Source organism: Bos indicus, chromosome 18, assembly GCF_029378745.1.
Source record: "Bos indicus isolate NIAB-ARS_2022 breed Sahiwal x Tharparkar chromosome 18, NIAB-ARS_B.indTharparkar_mat_pri_1.0, whole genome shotgun sequence".
NCBI classification, from domain to species: Eukaryota; Metazoa; Chordata; class Mammalia; order Artiodactyla; family Bovidae; genus Bos; species Bos indicus.
In genome coordinates this window covers 9,216,239-9,242,720 of record NC_091777.1, presented here as the reverse complement: position 1 = coordinate 9,242,720, position 26,482 = coordinate 9,216,239, and the positions used below count along the sequence as shown (strand labels likewise).

Sequence of the window (26,482 nt, the reverse complement as noted above, 5' to 3'; positions counted from 1 at the left end):
ATGGACAGGGAGGCCTGGTGTGCTGTGATTCATGGGGTCACAAAGAGTTGGACACAACTGAGCGACTGAACTGAACTGAACTGAATATTCCATCATATGTACACATGTGTGTGTGTGTGTGTATCTCCCATCTTCTTTATCCATTTCCTTTTATTCCCTTTTATTATTATCGGACACCCATCGTTGACTTGCTCTGTACCTGGCACTTGGGGATACCATGATCAATGAGAGTGATACGGCCCCTGATAGAGACCCAGGCTTGATTCCTGGATTGGGAAGATCCCCTGGAGAAGGAAATGGCTACTCAGCACAGTATTTTTGCCTGGAGAATTCCATGGACAGGAGAGCCTGACAGACTATATATGGTCCATGGGGTTGCAAAGAGTTGGACACGACTGAGCAACAAACACTCTCACTTTCAATATGGATCTCACACCTTAGGACAGGGTGTCTCAATCTCAGCACTATTGACATTTGACATCAAGTAATTCTTTGTTGTGGGGACCATCCTGTGCGTTGTATGATGTTCGGCAGCTTCCCTGGCTTCTACCTATTAGATGCCAGTAGCTTGTTCCCGTCCCTCAAGTTGTGACTACCCAAAATATCTTCAGTCATTGCTAAAACTTCTCCTGGGAAGCAAAATTTTCCCAGTCAAGAGATATTGTTCTAGAAGGAAGAGGACATTAAACAAACACTCAGCAAGGTAGATAAATGTGATGACAGAAGCATAAACAAGAGAGATTCAATTTATCTCGGCAGGAATGGAGAGATAAGAGTCCAATGTGGAGACCACCTGTTCCAGCCCAGAAAAATAGCTGGTATTCCTTCCAACATGAGGCTTTCTCTGACTGATCAATAGTCTTCTGTCTTCCTAGTTTCCTGCAGTAGCATTCACCGACTCTGTACTAGGCAGCTGGGTACAGTACTGAGCACTGGGCATGCCTTATATCATTGTATTCTCGTAAGTACCCTGTAAGCATAATTGGACCACAAACTGCTAAAGATTCACCACATAAGTAAATTGAAATAGTAAACTGAATGAAAGCTGAGACAGTGACTGATTCTACTTCTTGTTCATCCTCCGGCAACAGCCTCCCACTTCATCAGTTACCACAACCTTTTGGAACTGTCAATGTCTCCTGAGCCTCCAAGAGTGCTCCCCACAATTTTCCCATCACCCAGATTTCTTTGTTTGATCTTACTATTCCCTAGGCCTGATCTCCCATCTTGCTTCTTCCTTGTCCCACCCTTGTTCTCAAAACTTCAAAGTTGCCCAACCGTCTCCTTCATACCCTTTCCTGAAATCATTCTCATCAGTTTCCCCAAAGCATAGAATCCAGAGGTATCCTGTCATCTCATTCAATCTGTCCTCCATGTTTGATGTTATTTAAAACTCTCCTCCTTGGAGCTTTCTTCTTCCTTGGTACCCTGCACCCTTCAGGTCTACCTTCTGCCTCCTATCCTATAGATTTGGGTAGCCTCCACTGTTCCTCCAAGTTCCCAGTTCCTTGTCCTAATCTCTACACTCATTGCTCAGGCATTGTTTTAGCTTTCCAAGCTTTATTTAACCTACCTTTGTGGAATACTAGCTTAACTTGATTTTGCAATCCATCTGGACACTCTACCTGAATACAGCCTTGACACCGCAAATTGAAAGTGTCCTAAAGAAAAGGCTCTATCTTTTCTTCAAAGTCAGCTCTTTCCCTCAGCTTCTCAAAATCTGTTGTTTCTTTTAGTAGGAAGAATCATTCTTGGAGCTTCAGAATGAATTGTCTACATTCATTCTTGTTCATGAAGTCACTCCTTGAACCTGTTGTGGGCACCGTGCTTTACAGACTGTCTGCCCTCATGGAATTCGCAGTCCATCTGGCAAGACAGATGATCAAAAGAAAGTGCAGAGAGCTTTGATGAGGGTTATAGTAGGAGAAGTCTAACGTGTAGCGGGTCTCTCCTCTTTATCAGCTAGACCCAATGAGCTGGAAAGTGCTCTGGTTCTCCCATCATTGTGCCCCTCCAATCAGCTGCTTGCTCTCCAAACTCCTGGCCACTGCCTTGGCCTCCTAAGTGGTCTTATTTCCCCTTATTTCTTTTCACTTCTCTGAATTCTCACATGTTATGTTGTCTTGTAACATCTTCCTTCTTATTGGTCCCCTCACAACACTATAAGTTTATTCAATATAACGTGTGTGTGTGCACGCACGCGCTTGGTCAGTCATAATGTCTGACTCTTTTGTGACCCCATGGACTGTAGCCCACCAGGCTCCTCTGTCCATGGACTTCTCCAGGTAAGAATACTGGAGTGGGTTACCATGCCCTTCTCCAGGGAATCTTTCCAAACCAGGAATCGATCCAGTGTCTCCTTCCCTATGGGCAGATTCTTTACCGTCTGAGCCACCTTGGAAGCCAAAGAGAGAGAACATTGCATTTAAATTCCAGCACTGCCACTTACTTCTTTTACGTTATATGATGTTAATTGTATAATCTCTTGAAAGCCTCAATTTCTACATCTTTGAGTGGGATTAATAATAGGCATTATCTATCAATGTCTCGATTATGATTTTAGAACATGGGTATTGGGCTTGTTGCATATATTCACCCTACTTTTATATATTTAAAGCTTTTCATATATTTAAAAATTATTTATAAGGTATTTGTGAAAATTAAATTAGGAAAATGCTAATCACAGTGCCTGTCACAGTTCCTAACACAAAGATAGCCTCCGGTACAGAGTGGTCTTCAGCAGTGAAGGAAGGGTCACTCTTCATGCCACCAAATCCTTGCTGGGCTGCGATTATCTTATCTCTTTATTGGTTTGTGCTGTGTTCTTCTCCACTGGAACTAAGCCTCATGAGGGCAGAGACCCTGTCTGTCTTCGCTCCCCATTGTATGTCAAGTGTGCTCAGGAGGCAGTTGATGAGTGGTAATTGCAAACATGAACTGTGAAGACACACCATTATGGCTCCCTCATTCTACATAAAGATAATTAACCTCAGACAGGTGAAGCAGCTTGTTCAAGGGCCCAGAGCTAGTGAGTAGTCTAATACCTTCTTTTAGATATTGTGCATCTGAAGAGTACATCTTTGTATATATGTTTGTGTGTGTGTGATGGAATGGGTGTGGGGGACAGGTTGTGGGAAAACAGCCCACCATGGACCCTGTTTGAGTCTGTAGTCACACCTGCCTGGACCTCTATCATACAAGCCACAGTTTGGATACAGCACTCTCCATCCAGAGAGCTGGTTTTCTGAGCCTAATATGAGGTTGGGAACCCTTCTTCTGCACTGCACATGCTTCCTTCAGTATAGAGGGATATCTATTAGTGTGACACTAGCCCTGTTCTGTCTCCCACTCCTTCCTTCCCCTTGGGAGGTGGAGCAAAGCATCTGGTTGGTGATTTTGACAGAAAGAACTTTGGAGGCTGTTTCAATGGGTGCAAGGTCTCTTCTCTCTCTAGCAGAAGAACCAAAAGGACAGTTCAAAGAAAATGATCAGGACTGAGAAGCAGAGGAGAAAAACCAAGAGGCCAGAGTATCACCTGGAAGCGCTTCTCTCTTTCTCAGCATCTCCCAGCCTGAAAAACCCCTGTGCTATTGGGCTATGATAGCCTAGCTGTCCAACCCAAGCCCTACTTCAGGGGCAAGGCTTGAGTCTTCTCAACCCTGCCTTGACTGAATGCACCATTTGTTGTTGTTCAGTCACTAAGTCGTGTCCGACTCTTTGTGACCCCATGAACTACAGCACTCTAGGCTTCCCTGTCCTTCACTATCTCCTCGAGTTTGCTCAAACTCATGTCCATTGGGTTGATAATGCCATCCAACCATCTCATCCTCTGTCACCCCCTTCTTCTCCTTCCCTCAGTCTTTCCCAGCATCAGGGTCTTTTCCAATGCACCATTATTACTACACAACTAAGATACCTTCTTCAAGACTTATATCAGTAATAAAACTGACATCTTGATTTCCACTTGCCTATCTCTATGAGTTCAGAACTCAGCTGGGAATATTAGAAAGGGACTTATGAATTGACCCCACCAAACAAAACAACAGCATCCAAGGAAGAACTTTGCGTGTATACTGATTTAATTTTATTTCATTAATTCCAGGTTGGTTTGTATTGCTAATACCAAGATGGCACATGATGTTAAATCTGAGTCAACATCTCAAAGGAATGTCAAGTAATTGGAAAGCGTCCAGAGGAAACTTAATAGAATGGTGAGAGTTCTGGAAACCAGGCCATGGTAGGGAAAGGTAAAATGAATCAGAAGATTTAGTTCAAAGCAGATTTGGCTATGATATGACACAGTCTTCACATTTTTCAAGGGCTACCATGCAAAAGAGTGGTTTAATCAGATTATGTGACTTCCAAAGGCAGAACTAAGTGCACTGATGGATGTTCCAAGGAGGCGTATTTTGGCTCATTATAAAAATTATATATGCAATGACTAGCATTGGATAGAAGTACAGTTACCACCTACAGATGGCCCTTTATGTGTATTATCTCATTTCATCCTGGCAGCAGTCCCAGAGAGATCAGTATATGATTATCTCCATTTAACAGATAAAGAAACTGAGGTTCTGGCAGGTAGATTAATTTGCCCTAGGTCAAAAAACTAATAAGTGGCAAGGCAGGAGTTAGTACATGCATCAGTCATTGTTCTATGTATGTGGGCTTAACCACTACACGCTACTATTCACCCTGAATGACAGTGACCAGACCTGCACTTAGATGTACCTGTGTTGTTTCAAAAGAGGAACAGAGTTTTGGTTTTGTTTCTGTTCTTCTTCTTAATGATGCCCAGGTTTGGTTTGACTTTCTAGGCTACAGGACCTCAGTAAATGTAAGTGTTTATAGAAAATAGGACTCAGGGCTTCCCTGGTGGCTCAGTGGCAAAGAATCCGCCTGGAAATGCAGGAGACACACGTTCAATCCCTGGTCCAGGAAGATCCCACAGGCTGCGGCTTAACTAAGTCTGTGCACCGCAACCACTGAGCCTGTGCTCTAGAGCCCAGGAGCCACAACTACTGAAACCCATATGCTGCAACTGTTGAAGCCCACACGCCCCAGAGTCCGTGTCTGTAACAAGAGAAGCCACTAGAGTGAGAACCCCACGCACTGCAACAAGAGTAGCCCCTGCTTGTTGCAGCTAGATAATAGCCCATGGGGCAACGGAGATCCAGCACAGCCAAAAATACAATTAGATAAAATTATTTTTTCAAAACAGGATTCAATGAAACCCAGATCCTTTCCCAGTGTTTCAATTGCCCTATCTAAGCCTTTGACCCATAAAGACGAAATTGGGGTTTCACTCAACCTAAGACCATGCTGGGCGCTGACTGTTTCAAATTAAGATCCATCCAGTGCAGTCCCTGAGCCTTGAGTCCTCTGCACACAAAGAGCATTCCACACAGGTCCCTAGCAGCTTCTGTTTTTGCATTTTAGAATTGTTTTTCAGCGGACATGTATCTTTTCAATGTCCTGTTTATGGCATGAAATCCATGGGAGATGGAAAATCTGAGCACAGAGGAAGGAACTCATAAAGCATACCAGTGGGCAAGGGAGTGGAAGTGGGGGTCGGGGAGCACATGCTGTGCATGGTAAATTCTATGTTGAAGAGGAGACGCCCCTCTGTGACAATGGTGGGTGGAATGGATGCAAGCGTCCCTGGATCATCCAAGCCAGACATGTTCCTCCATTCCACTCCATGTCTGCCCCAGACTCCTTCCTGCTTCCTGCTTGTCTAGCCCTGTCTTATCCTCATTGGCACCTGGATTCACTGACTTGTGTTACCCCCAGGTGTCCGTTTTCCTCCATTTTGTTCAGTGCGACAGAACAATCTGAACCATCTACCCATTAACCTGATGTCCCTGACCTTGATTCAGAACCTCTGCCCACACTGTGTCCTAACACGTATTTGTTGACATCCTATGATCTCATCTAATCACCAACTCTGAGGTTCCAGCACTGGAGGGTAGGGGATGATGCAAAAGAACAGTATCTGGAAAGGGTTCATCGTTAGGAGCATAAACAGGGGACACCAAAATGCATGGGGTAATCAAGGTTCACAGACTGAAAAACAAATGGACAAGGCAGCTATGTCTTCAAGGCAGTAAGCAAGGATAATCTTGGATGGATTTTTTTTTTTTAATTTTTTTAATAGGAGTGTAATTGCTTTACATTGTTGTGCTAGTTTTTGCCATACCACTACATGAAAAGTATGGAACACTTCATGTATTTTTGTGTGTTATCCTTGCCCCAGGGCCAAGCCAATCTGTGTCATTCCAATTTTAGTATATGTGCTACTGAAGCGAGCACTTCAATGGCTTTTTTGAGATGAACTTGTTTGGACCAGGAATCCTTCTGAAGAGGGCTAAGGACAAAGGCCACCTAAGTGGGAGGGGGTAAGAGGAAGGACAGGGAGGAGTCAGAGGACAGAGCAGTAGGGGAGAAGCATGGACATGTAGTGTTCTGGAAGGCAAAGAGGCCGTGTCAAGAAGGAAAACAGTCGGCAGTGCTGGCGTGGAAGTCATGCTCAGGGGACAAGGAGGATACCAGTAACACTTGGGAGAGCAGCCTCAGCAGCTGGGGTATGAACCAGAGGGTGTTCTGTTCATGCTGCATCCCAGGTGACCAGGAGCAGGCTTCGAACCAAGTCATCACAAAGCCTTGTCCAGAGCAAGCCAAGAATGACATTACAGAACAATGGGCCCGCCGCAGGCCATGTCACTCTGACCTTTCTACACGGGTGACCTCAGCAAAAAGAACCAGCAGAGATAAGTCCTTAAGCAAGTGAGTCTATGGGGACAAACCCATTGTGTCCAACCAATGACCACGACAAGGGGAGGACATTTCAACAGCTTGGTTCATTCACTAATGGCTCTCTCACTCATGAACACTGAGATGGGTCTAATGTGCTCAGAGACAGAGAAGGCACTTGGTCATAAAAGAGATCTGGTCTCTGCCATCAGCTTACAACACATTTGGGGGAACTTCATTCCATGAGTATATCCACCAACCTCAACACGCCATCTAGAATGCCTAATAAAGTCCCCATTCAAATTTTACAAAATTACCCAAGTTTTAGCAATACCTTTTTTATGTCTCTCTGTAGAGGGCTACTGCTGCTGCTCCTGCTAAGTCGCTTCAGCCATATCCGCCTCTGTGCGACCCCATAGACAGCAGCCCTCCAGGCTCCACCGTCCCTGGGATTCTCCAGGCAAGAACACTGGAGTGGGTTGCCATTTCCTTCTCCAATGCACGAAAGTAAAAAGTGAAAGTGAAGTCGCTCAGTCATGTCCGACTCTCAGCGACCCCGTGGACTGCAGTCTACCAGGCTCCTCCGCCCATGTATTTTCCAGGCAAGAGTACTGAAGTGGGGTGCCATTGCCTTCTTTGTTAGAGGGCTAAGGTTAAGCTTAAAATGAATGATCAAAGAGGTTATGTGTTCATTAAAAACAATCTGATAGACTGGCTAAATTATAGACTCACTGAGGACTGTATTGATTCCTTACAATATATACCAATTACCTCTTCCCTTGAAGCACTAACCGCGCTATGTTGCTTGTGTTTCTCTTTCTCCATCCTCCTTCTCCAAACCTAATCAAGATCTAGGTCTGAATTTCCAACGGCCCCCTCACTGCCCTCAAACTCAAACCTGAAGTCAGATTCACCATATGGCGTCTCTCCATTATCACCCTTTTCAGGCATCCTTATTCCCATCTGTGGTACCTTTCATTTTATCTTCTCTCATGAGCATATCCTACATCTAGTCAATTACCACGTTTCATGTCAAGCAGGGTCTTGTGCCCATAAAAGATGTTCAACACTTACTTGCCGATGAATGGACACATTTTATATTCTGGAAACATTTATAGCTGACCGGTAACTGTAGCTATGGCACTGAAAATGACAGCTGTTAAAGAGCAAGGCTTTGGGTGGCAGATGGGGCTGAGCTGGGTTTAGTCTCATAAGATGCTTACTTCTTAGAAGAAAAGTTATGACCAACCTAGACAGCATATTAAAAAGCAGAGATATTACTTTGCAAACAAAAGTCCATCTAGTCAAAGCTATAGTTTTTCCAGTAGTCATGTATGGATGTGAGAATTGAACTATAAAGAAAGCTGAGCACCAAAGAATTGATGCTTTTGAACTGTGGTGTTGGAGAAGACTCTTGAGAGTCCCTTGGACTGCCAGGAGATCCAACCAGTCCATCCTAAAGGAAGTCAGTCCTGAATATTCATTGGAAGGACTGATGCTGAAGCTGAAACTCCAATACTTTGGCCACCTGATGTGAACAACTGACTCATTTGAAAAGACCCTGATGCTGGGAAAGATTGAAGGTGGGAGAAGGGGATGACAGACGATGAGATGGTTGGATGGCATCACTGACTCAATGCACATGAGTTTGAGTAAACTCCAGGAATTGGTGATGGACAGGGAGGCCTGGCGTGCTGCAGTCCATGGGGTCACAAAGAGTTGGACACGACTCAGTGACTGAACTGAACTGAACTGATGTTGCTTAATATTCCAAGGACTTTGGACACATAATTTCCTCATTCATAAGATGTTAGTTACTAAGGCTGTGGGAATCAAATATAAAGAGTATGTAGAGCTCTGAGTGCAGAGATGTTATTTCCTTTAGTCCCTAGTCCACTGTCAGCCTAGAAAAGGAAATGGCAACTCACTCCAGTATTCTTTTTTTTAATTAAAGGATAATTGCTTTACAGAATTTTGTTGTTTCTGTCAAACCTCAATATGAATCAGCCATAGGTATACATATATCCACCCCCCTTTTGAACCTCCCTCCCATCTCCCTCCCCATCCTAACCTTCTAGGTTGATACAGAGCCCCTGTTTAAGTTTCTTGAGACATACAGCAAATTCCTATTGGCTCTCTATTTTATATAAGGTAATGTACGTTCCCATGTTACTCTTGCCTGGGAAATCCCACGAGCAGAAGAGCCTGGTGTGCTACAGTCCATGAGGTCTCAAGAGTCAGATGTAGCGATTAAACCACCACCACCCACTATCAATGTTTATCCATTTCAGCAGACTAACGTTAAAGACATGGAGTAGCAATCATGGTCAACAAAAGAGTCCAAAATGCAGTACTTGGATGCGATCTCAAAAACGACAGAATGATCTCTGTTTCCAAGGCAAACCATTCAATATCACAGTAATCCAAGTCCATGCCCCAACCAGTAACACTGAAGAAGCTGAGGTTGAACGGTTCTATGAAGACCTACAAGACCTTTTGGAAATAACACCCACAAAAGATGTCCTTTTCATTATAGGGGACTGGAATGCAAAAGTAGGAAGTCAAGAAACACCTGGAGTAACAGGCAAATTTGGCCTTGGAGTACAGAATGAAGCAGGGCAAAGGCTAATAGTGTTTTGCCAAGAGAACGCACTGGTCATAGCAAACACCCTCTTCCAACAACACAAGAGAAGACTCTACACATGGACATCACCAGATGGTCAACACCAAAATCAGATTGATCATATTCTTTGCAGGCAAAGATGGAGAAGCTCTATACAGTCAGCAAAAACAAGACCAGGAGCTGACTGTGGCTCAGATCATGAACTCCTTATTGCCAAATTCAGACTTAAATTGAGAAAGTAGGGAAAACCACTAGACCATTCAGGTATGACCTAAATCAAATCCCTTATGATTATACAGTGGAAGTGAGAAATAGATTTAAGGGCCTAGATCTGATAGAGTGCCTGATGAACTATGGACGGAGGTTCCTGACATTGTACAGGAGACAGGGAGCAAGACCATCCCCATGGAAAAGAAATGCAAAAAAGCAAAGTGGCTGTCTGAGGAGGCCTTACAAATAGCTGTGAAAAGAAGAGAAGTGAAAAGCAAAGGAGAAAAGGAAAGATATAAGCATCTGAATGCAAAGTTCCAAAAAATAGCAAGAAGAGATAAGAAAGCCTTCCTCTGTGATCAATGCAAAGAAATAGAGGAAAAAAACAGAATGGGAAAGACTAGAGATCTGTTCAAGAAAATTAGAGATACCAAGGGATACCATCTTTCATGCAAAGATGGGCTCGATAAAGGACAGAAATGGTATGGACCTAACAGAAGCAGAAGATATTAAGAAGTGGCAAGAATACACAGAAGAACTGTACAAAAAAGATCTTCACAACCCAGATAATCACGATGGTGTGATCACTGACCTAGAGCCAGACATCCTGGAATGTGAAGTCAGGTGGGCCTTAGAAAGCATCACTATGAACACAGCTAGTGGAGGTGATGGAATTCCAGTTGAGCTATTTCAAATCCTGAAAGATGATGCTGTGAAAGTGCTGTACTCAATATGCCAGCAAATTTGGAAAACTCAGCAGTGGCCACAGGACTGGAAAAGATCAGTTTTCATTCCAATCCCAAAGAAAGGCAATGCCAAAAAATGCTCAAACTACCACACAATTGCACGCATCTCACATGCTAGTAAAGTAATGCTCAAAATTCTCCAAGCCAGGCTTCAGCAATACATGAACCGTGAACTTCCAGATGTTCCAGCTGGTTTTAGTAAAGGCAGAAGAACCAGAGATCAGATTGCCAACATCCGCTGGATCATCAAAAAAGCAAGAGAGTTCCAAAAAAACATCTATTTCTGCTTTATTGACTATGCCAAAGCCTTTGACTGTGTGGATCACAATAAACTGTGGAAAATTCTGAAAGAGATGGGAATACCAGACCACCTGACCTGCCTCTTGAGAAACCTATATGCAGGTCAGGAAGCAACAGTTAGAACTGGACATGGAACAACAGACTGGTCCCAAATAGGAAAAGGAGTACATCAAGGCTGTATATTGTCACCCTGCTTATTTAACTTATATGCAGAGTACATCATGAGAAACGCTGGGCTGGAAGAAGCACAAGCTGGAATCAAGATTGCCGGGAGAAATATCAATGACCTCAGATATGCAGATGACACCACCCTTATGGCAGAAAGTGAAGAGGAACTAAAAAGTCTCTTGATGAAAGTGAAAGAGGAGAGTGAAAAAGTTGGCTTAAAGCTCAACATTCAGAAAACTAAGATCACAGCATCTGGGCCCATCACTTCATGGAAAATAGATGGAGAAACAGTGGAAACAGTGTCAGACTTTATTTTTTTGGGTCCCAAAATCACTGCAGATGGTGACTGCAGCCATGAAATTAAAAGACGTTTACTCCTTGGAAGGAAAGTTATGACCAACCTAGATAGCATTTTCAAAAGCAGAGACATTACTTTGCCAACAAAGGTCCATCTAGTCAAGGCTATGGTTTTTCCAGTAGTCATATATGGATGTGAGAGTTGGACTGTGAAGAAAGCTGAGCGCCGAAAAATTGATGCTTTTGAACTGTGGTGTTGGAGAAGACTCTTGAGAGTCCCTTGGACTGCCAGGAGATCCAACCAGTCCATCCTAAAGGTAATCAGTCCTGGGTGTTCTTTGGAAGGAATGATGCTGAAGCTGAAACTCCAGTACTTTGGCCACCTCATGTGAAGAGTTGACTCATTGGAAAAGACCCTGGTGCTGGGAGGGATTGGGAGCAGGAGGAGAAGGGGAGGATGAGATGGCTGGATGGCATCACTGACTCAATGGACGTGAGTTTGAGTGAACTCCGGGAGTTGGTGATGGACAGGGAGGTTGGTGTGCTGCAGTTCACGAGGTTGCAAACAGTCGGACACAACGGAGTGACTGAACTGAACTGAACCGAATGTTAAGTTTAAAGGAGACCAGAGAATTCCCTGGTGGTCCAGTAGTTAGGACTCCTGACCTTCACTTCTGAGGATGCAGGTTCAATTCCTGGACAGGGAGGTAAGATCCCCCACAAGCCACGTGTTATATGCCCCCCACCCTCCCCACCACAGCCACCAGAAAAAAAATTTTAAGGAAGCTAAATCCCAAGCTGAGGCCAACAGTATTCCATTTTAGAACACAAATTGGGCTGTTTAGTAAGTCCTAGAAAGGGGTGACCATCCACCTAGGACTCTGTTTGGGGCGTAAGATAAAGACTTCCACATTAAACATATTCTTCTTCCCTTCCCTGATCTCTCTTCCACTGTACCTACTTTTGAAAATTCCAATTAAAAATTATGAAATTAAAAAAAAATATCCAACTCAACAAGTTTTAATAAGTGCTGGCTGTGTGTGTCATGGCTGATTAACCAGTTGCCTGGAAGACCTTATCGTCCTTGTAGAAAGTAACTTTTTCAGATCCTAATGAGCTCCCTCCCACACCCAACCCTGGGCTTCATGCCACTCTGGGAATCCTTCTGGAGGCACCCTCCATTTCTTTGTTGGCCATTGTTTTTCCTTTTAGTTCTCTTTTTATCCTACCTAACCTCACCCGTCGCCACGTCAGCAGACAAAATCGCCTCTCTCCCTCCCTTCCCCCTCCTCTTTCTCATCCACTAGCTCCATCTATAACTGTGAGTGTGAGTGTGTGTGTGTGTGTGTGTGTGTATCATTTCCAGTTTACAGAGGAGAAAACAGTACTTTGAAAGATCACACTGCTAGTAAGAGGTATCTAGCAGATATCAGGCTGCCCCAGATCCTTGACCATTTTAAAAAATTGTTTTAATTGGAGTATACTTGCTTTACAGTATTGTGTTAATTTCTGCTGTACAATGACGTAAATTAACTACGTGCGCCTGCTAAGTCACTTCGGTCATGTACCACTCTTTTTGACCTCGTGGACTGTAGCCCTCCAGGCTCCTCTGTCCATGGGATTCTCCAGGAAAGAACACTGGAGTGGGTTGCCATTCCCTCCCCCAGGGGATCTTTATGCATACATATATCCAGGGCTTCCCAGGTGGCGTTAATGGTAAAGAACCCGCCTGCCAATGCAGGAGACATGCGTTCAGTCCCTGAATGGGGAAGATCCCTTGGAGAAGGGCGTGGCCACCCACTCCAGTATTCTTGCCTGGAGAATTCCATGGACAGAGGAGCCTGGCGGGCTACAGTCCATAGGGGTCTCAAAGGGTCGGACGCGACTGAAGCACTTAGCACACAGCACACACAGGTATCCCCTCCCTCTTTGGCCTCTCTTCCACTTCACCCCAATCCCACCCCTCTATTTCGTTCCTCCATGGGGCCTTCCCAACCCAGGGATCATACCCAGGTCTCCCACACTACAGACAGAGTCTTCACCATTTGAGCACCCCCACCCCGGGAAACCCCTTCCCACTCCTCTAGGTCATCACAAAGCGCTGAGCTGAGTCCCCCGTGGTACACAGCAGCTTCCCCCCAGCTCTCTATTTTGCACACGGAGGTGTATATGTGCCTTGACCATCTGGAGGGGCTCTCATCCATAGCTCACTTCACTCCCAGCAAGCAGAACCTGTGACCTTGTCCACCGGCTGCCCAGAATGCTGGAGTCCTTTTAGGCAGTGGCCACGGAAAGCCAGAGGGCTTCCCTGGTGGCTCAGACAGTAAAGAATCCACCTGCAATGCAGGAAACCTGGGTTTAGTCCCTGGGTTGGGAAGATCCCCTTGGAGGAGGGCATGGCAACCCACACCAGTATTCTTGCCTGGAGAATCCCCATGGACAGAGGAGCCTGGCGGGCTCCAGTCCAAGGGGTCGCAGACACGACTGATCGACTAAGCACAAACACAGCAGGGAGAGCCAGCTGGAGTTTCAGCCTCTCCTCCTCTTGCCAAAGGGGGTGGGGGTGACAGCCCTTGAGTAATGATTGACAGGTATGAGGGTATCCCCTGGCCCGCAAGGCAGACAGCTCTCTCCTGTGACACCCGGACCTCCTGATCTGCCCCGGGCTACTGAGCTAATACTGGAGCCAAACGCACTTCCCTTGTTGCTGAATCGGGGCTTGGCCTCCTCCCCTTCCCTGTTCATCTTCCCTCCTCCACGACCTATCACCCTTAACCTATAAACCTTTCCAATAAATTCCTTTCACACAAATCGCCTCAGTCCCTGCCCCTGGAGAACCTACCCTGAGGCAGTGTGCACGCAAGGTTCCAACCCAAGCCTGTCAGACTTCAACCCTCTTTTGCCTCCATGGTGCTTGACACGCTGTTGCAGGGTGGCTGGGCTCTTCAGTAATCTCACAGCCATTTAAGAAAATTGACTGACTGCCATAAGCCTTTGGGCCTTGAAGACAAACGTAGGTTTGAATGCCCTAAGTGCTATAATTATATGTCTTGGAGACAAAAGCCCTTTATTTTAACAAAGTGAAATAAGGGATTCAAGGGAAAAGATTTTTTGAACTTGTAATTATCTTACACTTGGGTCCATAATTAAGTAGACACTTGGTCCACTGTAGTGGGCCAAGCCCCAATTCAGCAACAAGGGAATATGATCTCTTTGTTAAATGGTTTTGTTATGAGAAATGGAATATTTCCTGCTATATCCGTAAACAAGAATATCACAGTCATCAAGGATTGCAACCCTTCAAAGTAAGGTGGTGAACCCTAAGGGCACTCAGGAAGGAAAAGAATATCTGCCACCTAGCAGCCATCAGACTGCAGCCACTCCCTGCAGTGAGCCCTGAGGAAAGGAAGCTCAGGATGTGAAAACACGGGACCCAGGAAGCCGAGGCGCATATGAAAGGAATGATCTTAGTGAGCCCTCATCTTCCCATACAGAGAAAAGCCCCAAATTCCTTAACTTAGAATATTTGATCTTCTTTATTTAACAATAACCTTCTGAGGTTCAGACTACCTGCCCTTTGTTTCAAAAGTTCTGGATAACCTTGGCCCCTCTCCTCACCTCCTCCGAGCGATTTTCTCAGGGTTACTTGAGATGCTGTCTAAAGTAAAAGCTTGAGAGGCTTGGCTTGAGGCCCTAAAAATTTCCACCAAATAAAACATGATTCTCAACTTTTAGATTATGAATACATTTAAAGTCCACGGTTACATAAGTAATATAACTACATTAGACAAATTCTGAGGGAAAAACAAATCTAAGTACTCTGATCCAACCATTCACATACTATTTCCTTCTAGTGCTTTTCATGTTCGTGTGACATGGATATAGTCTTAGCCAAACACCAGGATCCCCTGGGTGCTTTCCCTTAGTTCAGTTTCCATGTTCTAGACAGTTGTCAGGTCATTTTACAGGAGTTTTTCAAAATCTCTTTTTACATCCGGAGACTATACCAATCATTTGTCACCATTTTGTTTTTTTCTTCATTTTAATGACATTTGTTGCTTTCTTTCTAATTTTACAATGTTGTCACCATTTTGATGGCTTTTGATAGTTCACAATTTTAAATAACTTTGTAAATGTACTGGTTTGGTTTGCATCTTCCGTTTTTCTCACATTTCAGATTATTTCTTTAAGAGAAATGTCCAAATCTTGAATTATCAGGTAAAAGAATAACATTTATGGTTTTGAGGTACACTGCCACATTTCTTTATGTACCCCCCCCAACCCTAAAATGTGTACTGATTGACAGTAGAAGCCAACCTGAAGCAAAAGCTGTTCCAAGTCATGATTCTTTAAGGAGTTATGAACTGGATTACTATGATGGTGCACTCAGTCACCCACAGCCAGACATTCTGGAGAGTGAAGTCAAGAGGACCTTAGGAAGCACTGCTGTTAATAAAGCTAGTGGATGTGACAGAATTCCAGTGAAACTGAAATTCAAATTCAAAACCCTAAAGGATGATGCCATCAAGGTGTTGCAGTCAATATGTCTACAAATCTGAAAGACCCAGGAGTGGCCACAGGACTGGAAAAGGTCAATTTTCATCCCAATTCCTAAGAAGGGGAGAACTTAAAGAATGTTCTAACCATCGGACAATTGCATTCATCTCCCATGAAATAAGGTCACGCTTAAATTCTTGCATACTAGGCTTCAGCATTATGCAAACCAAGAACTTCGAGATGTCCAAGCTGGGTTTAGAAAGGGAAAAGGAACCAGAGGCCAAATTGCCAACATTCGCTGGATCATAGAGAAAGCTAGGGAATTCCAGAAAAACATCTACCTCTGTTTCATCAACTATGCCAAAGCCTTCGACTGTGTGGATCATAATAAACTGTGGAAACTCTTAAAGAGATGGGAATACCAGACCATCTTACCTGTCTCCTGAGAAACCTGTATGTGGGTCAAGAAGCAACAGTTAGAACCCTGTATGGAACAACTGATTGGTTCAAGACAGAAAGGAATGCGACAAGGCTATCTGCTGTCACCCTGTTTGTTTAATCTATGTGCTGAGCACATCAGGAGAAATGCCGGGCTGGATGAGTTACAAGCTGGAATCAACATCCGTGGGACAAACATCAACAACTTCCTTTATGAAGATGATACCACTCTACTGGCAGAAAGCACATTTAGAAGAAGTCCTAAATGCGAGTGGCGGCTGCGCTGTGCTGGAGCAGCCATGTGCAGATACCCCACGTCCAAGGTCAGAAAAACCTCAGTAAGATGGTAGGAGCTGGAGCGGCTGTGAGGAGATATCCCACGTCCAAAGGCAAAGGAGAAGCCCTAGCAAGACGGTAGGAGGGGCGAATTCGCATTTAGAATCAAACCCCATGCCCGCCAGAGATGCTCAGAGGGCTCAAACAAATCTTGTGTGCACCAGGACCCAGGGACACCAGAGACTGAGACAGAACTGTGTTTGAGCATCTCCTGTGGAGGTATGGGTCAGCAGTGGTCTGCTGGAGGGACAGGAGCTCTAGGTGTGGGTATGGCATAACTCCTCTTGGAAGAGGTTTCCATTAACCCCACTATACAGCTGCCAGAACTCACACAAGACTGTGATTCTGGGAGGGCACAACAGAAACCTGTGCAGCAGGACTAAGGAGAAAGGAACAGTGACCCCACGGGAGACTTGCCTGTGGGTGTCCAGGAGTCTCTGGTGGAGGCGTGGATCAGCAGTGGCTTCCTGCAACACTGGGGGCACTTAGTATAACAGTGCATGCCTGGGATCTTTTGAGGGAGGTCACCATTATCTTCATTACCTCCACCAAAGTTTCAGTTCGGTTCAGTTCAGTGGCTCAGTCGTGTCCAACTCTTTGCAACCCCATGAATTGCAGCACGCCAGGCCTCCCTGTCCATCAACAACTCCCGGAGTTCACCCGAACTCATGTGCATCAAGTCAGTGATGCCATCCAACTATCTCATCCTCTGTTGTCCCCTTCTTCTGCCTCCAATCCCTCCCAGCATCAAGCTCTTTTCCAATGAGCCAACTCTTTGCATGAGGTGGGCAAAGTATTGGAGTTTCAGCCTCAGCATCAGTCCTTCCAATGAACACCCACAACTGGTCTCCTTTAGGATGGACTGGTTGGATCTCCTTGCAGTCAAAGGGACTCACAAGAGTCTTCTCCAACACCACAGTTCAAAAGCATCAATTCTTCAGTGCTCAGCTTTCTTTATAGTCCAACTCCCACATCCATACATGACCACTGGTAAAACCTAAACCTATTAGATGGACCTTTGTTGGCAAAGTAATGTCTCTGCTTTTGAATATGCTATCTAGGTTGGTCATAACTTTCCTTCCAAGGAGCAAGCGTCTTTTAATTTCATGGCTGCAACCACCATCTGCAGTGATTTTGGAGCCCCCCAAAATAAAGTCTGACACTGTTTCCATTGTTTCCCCATCTATTTGTCATGAAGTGCTGGGACCAGATACCATGATCTTAGTTTTCTGAATGTTGAGCTTTAAGCTAACTTTTTCACTCTCCTCTTTCACTTTCATCAAGAGACTTTTTAGTTCCTCTTCACTTTCTGTCATAAGGGTGGTGTCATCTGCATATCTGAGGTTATTGATATTTCTCCCGGCAATCTTGATTCTAGCTGGTGCTTCTTCCAGCCCAGCATTTCTCATGATGTACGCTGCATATAAGTTAAACAAGCAGGGTGACAATATACAGTCCTGACGTACTCCTTTTCCTATTTGGAACCAGTCTGTTGTTCCATGTCCAGTTCTAACTGTCGCTTCCTGACCTGCATATAGATTTCTCAAGAGGCAGGTCAGGTGGTCTGGTATTCCCATCTCTTTCAGAATTTTCCACAGTTTATTGTGATCCACACAGTCAAAGGCTTTGGCATAGTCAATAAAACAGAAATAGATGTTTTTCTGGAACTCTCTTGCTTTTTTGATGATCCAGTGGATATTGGCAATTTGATCTCTGGTTCCTTGCCTTTTCTAAAACCAGCTTGAACATCTGGAGGTTCATGGTTCTTGTATTGCTGAAGCCTGGCTTGGAGAATTTTGAGCATTACTTTACTAGCATGTGAAATGAGTGCAATTGTGTGGTAGTTTGAGCATTCTTTGGCATTGCCTTTCCTTGGGATTGGAATGAAAACTAACTTTTTCCAGTCCTGTGGCCACTGCTGAGTTTTCCAAATTTGCTGACATATTGAGTGCAGCACCTTCACAGCATCATCTTTCAGGATTTGAAATAGCTCAACTGGAATTCCATCACCTCCACTAGCTTTGTTTGTAGAGATACTTTCTAAGGCCCACTTGACTTCACATTCCAGGATGTCTGGCTCTAGGTGAGTGATCATACCATCGTGATTATCTGGGTCTTGAAGATTTTTTTCGTACAGTTCTTCTGTGCATTCTTGCCATCTCTTCTTAATATCTTCTGCTTCTGTTAGGTCCATACCATTGTTGTCCTTTATCCAGCCCATCTTTGCATGAAATGGTCCCTTGGTATCTCTAATTTTCTTGAAGAGATCGCTAGTCTTTCCCATTCTGTTGTTTTCCTCTATTTCTTTGCATTGATCGCTGTTCAGTTCAGTTCAGTCACTCAGTCATGTCTGACTCTTTGCCATCCCATGAGTTGCAGCATGCCAGGCCTCCCTGTCCATCACCAACTCCCGGAGTTCACTCAAACTCATGTCCATCAAGTCGGATGATGCCATCCAGCCATCTCATCTTCTGTCATCCCCTTCTCCTCCTGCCCCTAATCCCTCCCAGCATCAGAGTCTTTTCCAAAGAGTCAACTCTTCACATCAGGTGGCCCAAGTATTGGAGTTTCATCTTTAGCATCAGTCCTTCCCAAGAACACCCAGGACTGATCTCCTTTAGAATGGACTGGTTGGATCTCCTTGCAGTCCAAGGGACTCGCAAGAGTCTTCTCCAACACCACAGTTCAAAAGGATCAATTCTTCGGCGCTCAGCTTTCTTCACAGTCCAACTCTCACATCTGTACATGACCACAGGAAAAACCATAGCCTCGACAAGACGGACCTTTGTTGGCAAAGTAATGTCTCTGCTTTTGAATATGCTATCTAGGTTGGTCATAACTTTCCTTCCAAGGAGCAAGCGTCTTTTAATTTCATGGCTGCAATCACCATCTGCAGTGATTTTGGAGCCCAAAAAAATAAGTCTGACACTGTTTCCACTGTTTCCCCATCTATTTCCCATGAAGTGATGGGACCAGATGCCATGATCTTAGTTTTCTGAATGTTGAGCTTTAAGCCAACTTTTTCACTCTCCTCTTTCACTTTCATCCAGAGGCTTTTGAGTTCCTCTTCACTTTCTGCCATAAGGGTGGTGTCATCTGCATATCTGAGGTTATTGATATTTCCCAGCAATCTTGATTCCAGCTTGTGCTTCTTCCAGCCCAGCGTTTCTCATGATGTACTCTGCATATAAGTTAAATAAGCAGGGTGACAACATACAGCCTTGACTATTCCTTTTCCTATGGATTGCTGAAGTGAAGTGAAGTCGCTCAGTCGTGTCCAACTCTTTGCGACCCCATGGACTGTAGCCTACCAGGCTCCTCTGTCCATGGGATTTTCCAGGCAAGAATACTGGAATGGGTTGCCATTTCCTTCCCCAGGGGAGCTTCCGGACCCAGGGATCGAACCCGGGTCTCCTGCATTGTAGGCAGATGCTTTACTGTCTGAGCCACAAGGGAAGCCCCAGGTAAGGCCCACAAGGGTAAAATGATTGCTGAGCCCCAGGTAAATATCAGGGAGGGAACACAGCTCCACCCATCAACAGAAAATTAGATTAAAGATTTACTGGGCATGGCCCAGCCCATCAGAACAAGACCCAGTGTCCCCCTCAGTCAGTCTATCCCATCAGGAAGCTTTCATAAGCCTCTTATCCTTTGCCATCAGAGGGCAGATAGACTGAAAACCACCATCACAGAAAACTAACCAATCTGATCACATGGACCACAGCCTTGTCTAACTCAATGAAACTATGAGCCATGCATGTAGGGCCACCCAAGATGGACGGGTCATGGTGGAGAGTTCTGACAAAATATGGCCCGCTGGAGAAGGGAATGGCAAACCACTTCAGTATTCTTGCCTTGAGAACCCCATGAAGAGTATGAAAAGGCAAAAAGATAGGACACCGAAAGATGAACTCCCCAGATTGGTAAGTGCCCAATATCTACTAGAGATCGGTGGAGAAATAACTCCAGAAAGAATTAACAGATGGAGCCAAAACAAAAACAACACCCAGTTGTGGATGTGACTGGTGATGGAAGCAAGATCCGATGCTGTAAAGAGCAATATTGCATAAGAACCTGGAATGTTAGGTCCATGAATCAAGGCAAATTGGAAGTGATCAAACAGGAGATGATAAGAGTGAATGTTGACATTTTAGGAATCAGTGAACTAAAATGGACTGGAATGGGTAAATTTAACTCAAATGACCATTATATCTACTACTGTGGGCAGGAATCCCTCAGAAGAAATGGAGTGGCCATCATGGTCAACAAAAGAGTCTGAAATGCAGTACTTGGATGCAGTCTCAAAAATGACAGAATCATCTCTGTTCATCTCCAAGGCAAACCCTTCAATATCACAGTAATCCAAGTCTATGCCCCAACCAGTAATGCTGAAGAAGCTGAAGTTGAATGGCTCTATCAAGACCTACAATACCTTTTAGAACTAACATCCAAAAAAGATGTCCTTTTCATTATAGGGGACTGGAATGCAAAAGTAGGAAGTCAAGAAACACCTGGAGTAACAGGCAAATTTGGCCTTGCAGTGAAGAATGAAGCAGGGCAAAGGCTAATAGAGTTCTGCCAAGAGAATACACTGGTCATAGCAAACACCCTCTTCCAACAACACAAGAGAAGACTCTACACATGGACATCACCAGATGGTCAACACTGAAATCAGATTGATTATATTCTTTGCAGCCAAAGATGGAGAAGCTCTATACGGTCAGCAAAAACAAGACTGGGAGCTGACTGTGGCTCAGATCATGAACTCCTTATTGCCAAATTCAGACTTAAATTGAAGAAAGTAGGGAAAACCACTAGACCATTCAGGCATGACCTAAATCAAATCCCTTATGATTATACAATGGAAGTGAGAAATAGATTTAAGGGCCTAGATCTGATAGATAGAGTGCCTGATGAACTATGGACAGAGGTTCGTGACATTGTACAGGAGACAGGGAACAAGACCATCCCCCAAAACAGAAATGCAAAAAAGAAAAATGCCTGTCTGAGGAGGCCTTACTAATGGCTGTGAAAAGAAGAGAAGTGAAAAGCAAAGGAGAAAAGGAAAGATATAAGCATCTGAATGCAGAGTTCCAAAGAATAGCAAGAAGAGATAAGAAAGCCTTCCTCAGTGATCAGTGCAAAGAAATAGAGGAAAACAATAGGATGGGAAAGACTAGATATCTCCTCAAGAAAATTAGAGATACCAAGGGAACATTTCATGCAAAGATAGGCTCAATAAAGGACAGAAATGGTAGGGACCTAACAGAACAGAAGATATTAAGAAGAGGTGGCAAGAATACACAGAACTATACCAAAAAGATCTTCACAATCCAGATCTTCAATACCCAGATAGTGTGATCACTCACTTAGAGCCAGACATCCTGGAATGTGAAGTCAAGTGGGCCTTAGGAAGCATCACTACGAACAAAGCTAGTGGAGGTGATGGAATTCCAGTTGAGCTATTTCAAATCCTGAAAGATGATGCTGTGAAAATGTTGCACTCAATATGCCAGCAAATTTGGAAAACTCAGCAGTGGCCACAGGACTGGAAAAGGTCAGTTTTTATTCCAATCCCAAAGAAAGGCAATGCCAAAGAATGCTCAAACTACCGCACAATTGCACTCATCTCACACACTGGCAAAGTAACGTTCAAAATTCTCCAAGCTAGGCTTCAAGAATACTTGAACCAGGAATGTCCAGATGTTCAAGCTGGTTTTAGAAAAGGCAGAGGAACCAGAGATCAAATTGCCAACGTCCACTGGATCATCAAAAAAGCAAGAGAGTTCCAGAAAAACATCTATTTTTGCTTTATTGACTATGCCAAAGCCTTTGACTGTGTGGATCACAATAAACTGTGGAAAATTCTGAAAGAGATGGGAATACCAGACCACCTGACCTGCCTCTTGAGAAACCTATATGCAGGTCAGGAAGCAACAGTTAGAACTGGACATGGAACAACAGACTGGTTCCAAATAGGAAAAGGAGTACATCAAGGCTGTATATTGTCACACTGCTTATCTAACCTATATGCAGAGTACATCATGAGAAATGCTGGGCTGGAAGAAGCACCAGCTGGAATCAAGATTGCCGGGAGAAATACCAATAACCTCAGATATGCAGATGACACCACCCTTATGGCAGAAAGTGAAGAGGAACTCAAAAGCCTCTTGATGAAAGTGAAAGAGGAGAGTGAAAAAGTTGGCTTAAAGCTCAACATTCAGAAAACTGAGATCATGACATCTGGTCCCATCACTTCATGGGAAATAGATGGGGAAACAGTGGAAACATTGTCAGACTTTATTTTTGGGGGCTCCAAAATCACTGCGGATGGTGACTGCAGCCATCAAATTAAAAGACGCTTGCTCCTTGGAAGGAAAGTTATGACCAACCTAGACAGCATATTGAAAAGCCTAGACATTACTTTGCCAACAAAGGTCCATCTTGTCAAGGCTATGGTTTTTCCAGTCATGTATGGATGTGAGAGTTGGACTGTGAAGAAAGATGGGCGCTGAAGAATTGACGCTTTTGAACTGTGGTGTTGAAGAAGACTCTTGAGAGTCCCTTGGACTGCAAGGAGATCCAACCAGTCCATTCTGAAGATCAGCCCTGGGTGTTCTTTGGAGGGAATGATGCTAAAGCTGAAGCTCCAGTACTTTGGCTTCCTCATGTGAAGAGTTGACTCATTGGAAAAGACTCTGATGCTTGGAGGGATTGGGGGCAGGAGGAAAAGGGGACGACAGAGGATGAGATGGCTGGATGGCCTCCCCACCTGGATGGACGTGAGTTTGAGTGAACTCCGGGAGTTGGTGATAAACAGGGAGGCCTGGCGTGCTGTGATTCATGGAATCGCAAAGAGTTGGACATGACTGAGCGACTGAAGTGAACTGAACTGAACTGAAGAGGAACTAAAGAGCCTCTTAATCAGTATGAAGGAGGAGAGTGAAAGAGCTAGCTTAAAACTAAACATTAAAAACCCTAAGAACATGGCATCCGGCCCCATTACTTCATGGCACATCAGGGGGAAAAGTTGAAAGTAGTGACAGATTTCCTCTTCTTGGACTCTAAAATAACTGTGGATGGTGACTGCAGCCATGGAATCAGAAGACATTTACCTCTTGGCAGGAAAGCTATGACAAATCTAGACAGTATGTTGAAAAGCAGAGACATTACTCTGCGGACAAATGTTCATTCACATAGTCAAGGCTATGGTCTTCCCAGTGGGTATGGCTGTGACAGCTGGACCATAAAGAAGGCACAGCACCAAAGAATCGATGCCTTTGAACTACCGTTCTGGAGAAGACTCCTGAGAATCTGCTGGACAGCAAGGAGATCAAACCCATCAATCTTCAGGGAAATCAACCTGGAATACTCATTGGAAGGACTGATACTGAAGATGAAACTCCAGTATTTTGGCCATCTGATGCAAACAACTGACTCATTGGAAAAGTTCCTGATGCTGGGAAAGATTGAGGAAAGAAGGAGAAAAGGCCATCTGAGGATGAGATGGCTGGATGGCATCGCTGATGCAATGGACATGAACTTGGGCAAACTTTGGGAGATGGTGAGGGACAGGGAGGCCTGGTGTGCTGCAATCCATGGAGTTGTTAAGAATTAGACATGACTGGGCAACTGAGCAACAACAAGAGTCTAACTAACTAAATTCATTTAAAATTTTCCTATTTAGTACAAAGGTCTTGAGAACTTCTCTAGAATTGTATGCAGTCTATGGCATTCCTCCTGAAAGTGACTTGAAAGGCTCAATTCAGTCAGCCTTAAGGTATGTCCTTCCTTTCTTAAGCCTAAGCCTCCTAATTGCTAAGCATTTCATTGAGGGATTAGTCACTGGGTTTGAGTTGCCTAATTGAATCAGTCATTTTCCGTGCCACTGAACACAAGTCAGGACATTTCAATGGCTGGTGTGAGCTGAGCTGGGTGTGTATTTGGTACGTTTCTGCATGCCTCTGTCTTCAAAAGCATAGGATAAAGAACACTGACAAGACAAACAAGCAAGAGACAATTCCTGCTTTCTCGGTTACCTTGAAGTTTACTTCTGTTTATCCTAAGCTTTAGTATTCTTATCTATTAGTCTTAGAAGTGCTGCTTCTTGAAATCCATTTCCCAGGAATATTTGGACCTCCGAGAAATCATGGCCATTAGTGTCAACAACAGCATCATGATTATTTTTTTCTAACATGCTTCATTGTTCTGTCTTCTTTCATGCAAGTGGAAAAGTACAAAAAATAAATTGGAACTGGAATTACTCTGAAGACTGTGGGGACTTGCTACTACAGACTGAACAGAAAAATTTATACTGTTCTTACAGCTTTTCACCCAGCCAGCCCTATAACATTTGAGTGAAACAGTGGAAAACCCAGCCAAGTCCTCCAGATGCGTGACTCCAGGTAACACCAGACATTAGCGTAGATAAACATCCCATGGATCAACTGAATTTTCTACCCTTGAACTGTTTTGGTGATTTTTCTTTTTCACTGCAGAAGCTTGTTTTCTGCAGCACTTCAGAACTCCAGCAAGTGCCTACTTGCATCTCATTTTAACAGAGAATTTCATGAACGAGTTAAAAGTCAAGAGCAAGATAGACAAGTCGCTTTCTAGTCCCTTTCTCGGTGACTTGGGAAATCGCCTGATTTGGTTCCGTTCATACTGCCTGTTTGCCTTCACTTCACTCCCGTGGGTCACAACCTAGGGGTGGAGAGTGGGGTAATGACCTCCCTCCCAGCAAATGGTTCTGCAGCTGCCGTCCTCACCGTGGCTGGACTTTCTGGGTGAGGATAACACTAGGTAACCCTAATTAAAGTCCTATCCAAGCTCAAACTTCACAACCAAACAAACCAGTTTTACAGCACCTAGGAATTTAGTTTGGCCTCACACTTGCAGCAGGGGGAAAAGCAACACAGGAAAAGGAAAAACAGCTAGCACCTCGGCCAACAGGCAGCCAGCCGCCTTCTGGACACCTTGCCAAATTGATCCAATTAAGAAACATTAGCAGTCCCAAGAGAGATCTGAAGGCAAAGGTTCGGATGAGACACAAGGTTCCTGACAGCAGTTGGGGAAAACCGCGACGTTTTCCAGCCCGGGTGAGTCTCTTTGATATTTAAATAATGAAGCAAAGTACAAGGATAACCTCAATTTGAGATCTTTTTTGTGCATCTCAGGAATAAGAAGCCAAGTCTAAAACACAGCTAAACATTAATCTCAGAACGAAATTTGGTTTTAGCTTTAAAAAAAAAAACAAAACCTATAGGGCTTTCCTGGCTATGATGAAATGAACCGCCTTGCCTTATTTGTACATATCCTGGGAAATTAACAAAATCATGACTTAGATAGATGTTCCCTTCCAAGTCCCTCGTACCACCATCCTCATCAAAGGCACCTTCTAAAGAAAGCAGATCAAATCGCTGTAGTGAAAGACACTGGGGATGTGCTTGCATTTACTCCATGCCAAATATTTTCTTTTTAAACCTAATCTGAAAAAAAGTCCTGCTAAGGCAAAGCAAGGGCCAGTTCCGGCCCTGAGCAGGGCTGTCCACTTACCTGTTATCAGCACTGCCTTTTGATCCACAGGTAACAACTCTTGGCCAGAAAAGTAAGTATACATGACGAAATACGACAGGGAGAAGAGGACCAAGCCCCAGAAGAGGGACAGGCTGATCAGGCAAGCGCCTCCCCAGAGGCCCGCCAGGCAGACCACCTTTCTCCCCACCTGCCCTGGGCTAGTCTTGAGTTTGCAAAGAATTGTTCCTCCCAGCACTGCGGTGACAGTCAGGAAGAGCCACCCAGGCTCAGAGAAGAAAGTGCCCATTCTTGGTGACTCTGCACCTTTCCGTGCTTACGGCCAGTGAGTCAAGTGGGCAAAGGCAGTCTGGAGGCAGCCTGGGTTATATGGACGGGGAAGCAAGAAGGGAGGGGGAGAAAACAGCCCCAGCTCACTTTGAATGAGTATGAATTAAGCATACTCATATAAGCCACATATTTCCTGGTGGGTAATTTAAATCAATCTGCAGTTTAATATAAATACTAGAGCACTGACTATTTGATTACAACCCCCCACGCCCACTGCACACATGACACAGATGTGTACTCACCCACAACA

General features: G+C 44.4%; 1 protein-coding gene, 1 long non-coding RNA gene and 1 other non-coding gene across 5 annotated transcripts in view; 1 reads left to right on the top strand and 2 right to left on the bottom strand.

Moving 5' to 3' along the window:
* HSD17B2 (hydroxysteroid 17-beta dehydrogenase 2) overlaps window positions 1–26,392 on the bottom strand; it is an 89,915-nt gene extending 63,523 nt beyond the window's left edge. The window contains exon 1 of the mRNA XM_019980188.2: window positions 25,924–26,392. Within this exon, the coding sequence (XP_019835747.1) occupies window positions 25,924–26,191 (268 nt within the window). The 5' untranslated portion in view covers window positions 26,192–26,392. The remainder of the gene's footprint in view (window positions 1–25,923) is intronic.
* LOC139177438 (U6 spliceosomal RNA) lies at window positions 6,209–6,312 on the bottom strand. The gene has a single exon (XR_011561878.1). It is a non-coding gene; the product is annotated as a U6 spliceosomal RNA (small nuclear RNA).
* The window catches only part of LOC109572994 (uncharacterized), a 28,207-nt gene continuing 26,773 nt past the window's right edge, over window positions 25,049–26,482 (top strand). Inside the window, exon 1 of one of the 3 annotated variants that reach the window (XR_002182887.2) lies at window positions 25,049–25,466. This is a non-coding gene — a long non-coding RNA (uncharacterized lncRNA). The remainder of the gene's footprint in view (window positions 25,467–26,482) is intronic. The other 2 variants (XR_011561418.1, XR_011561417.1) reach the window with 2 other exon arrangements.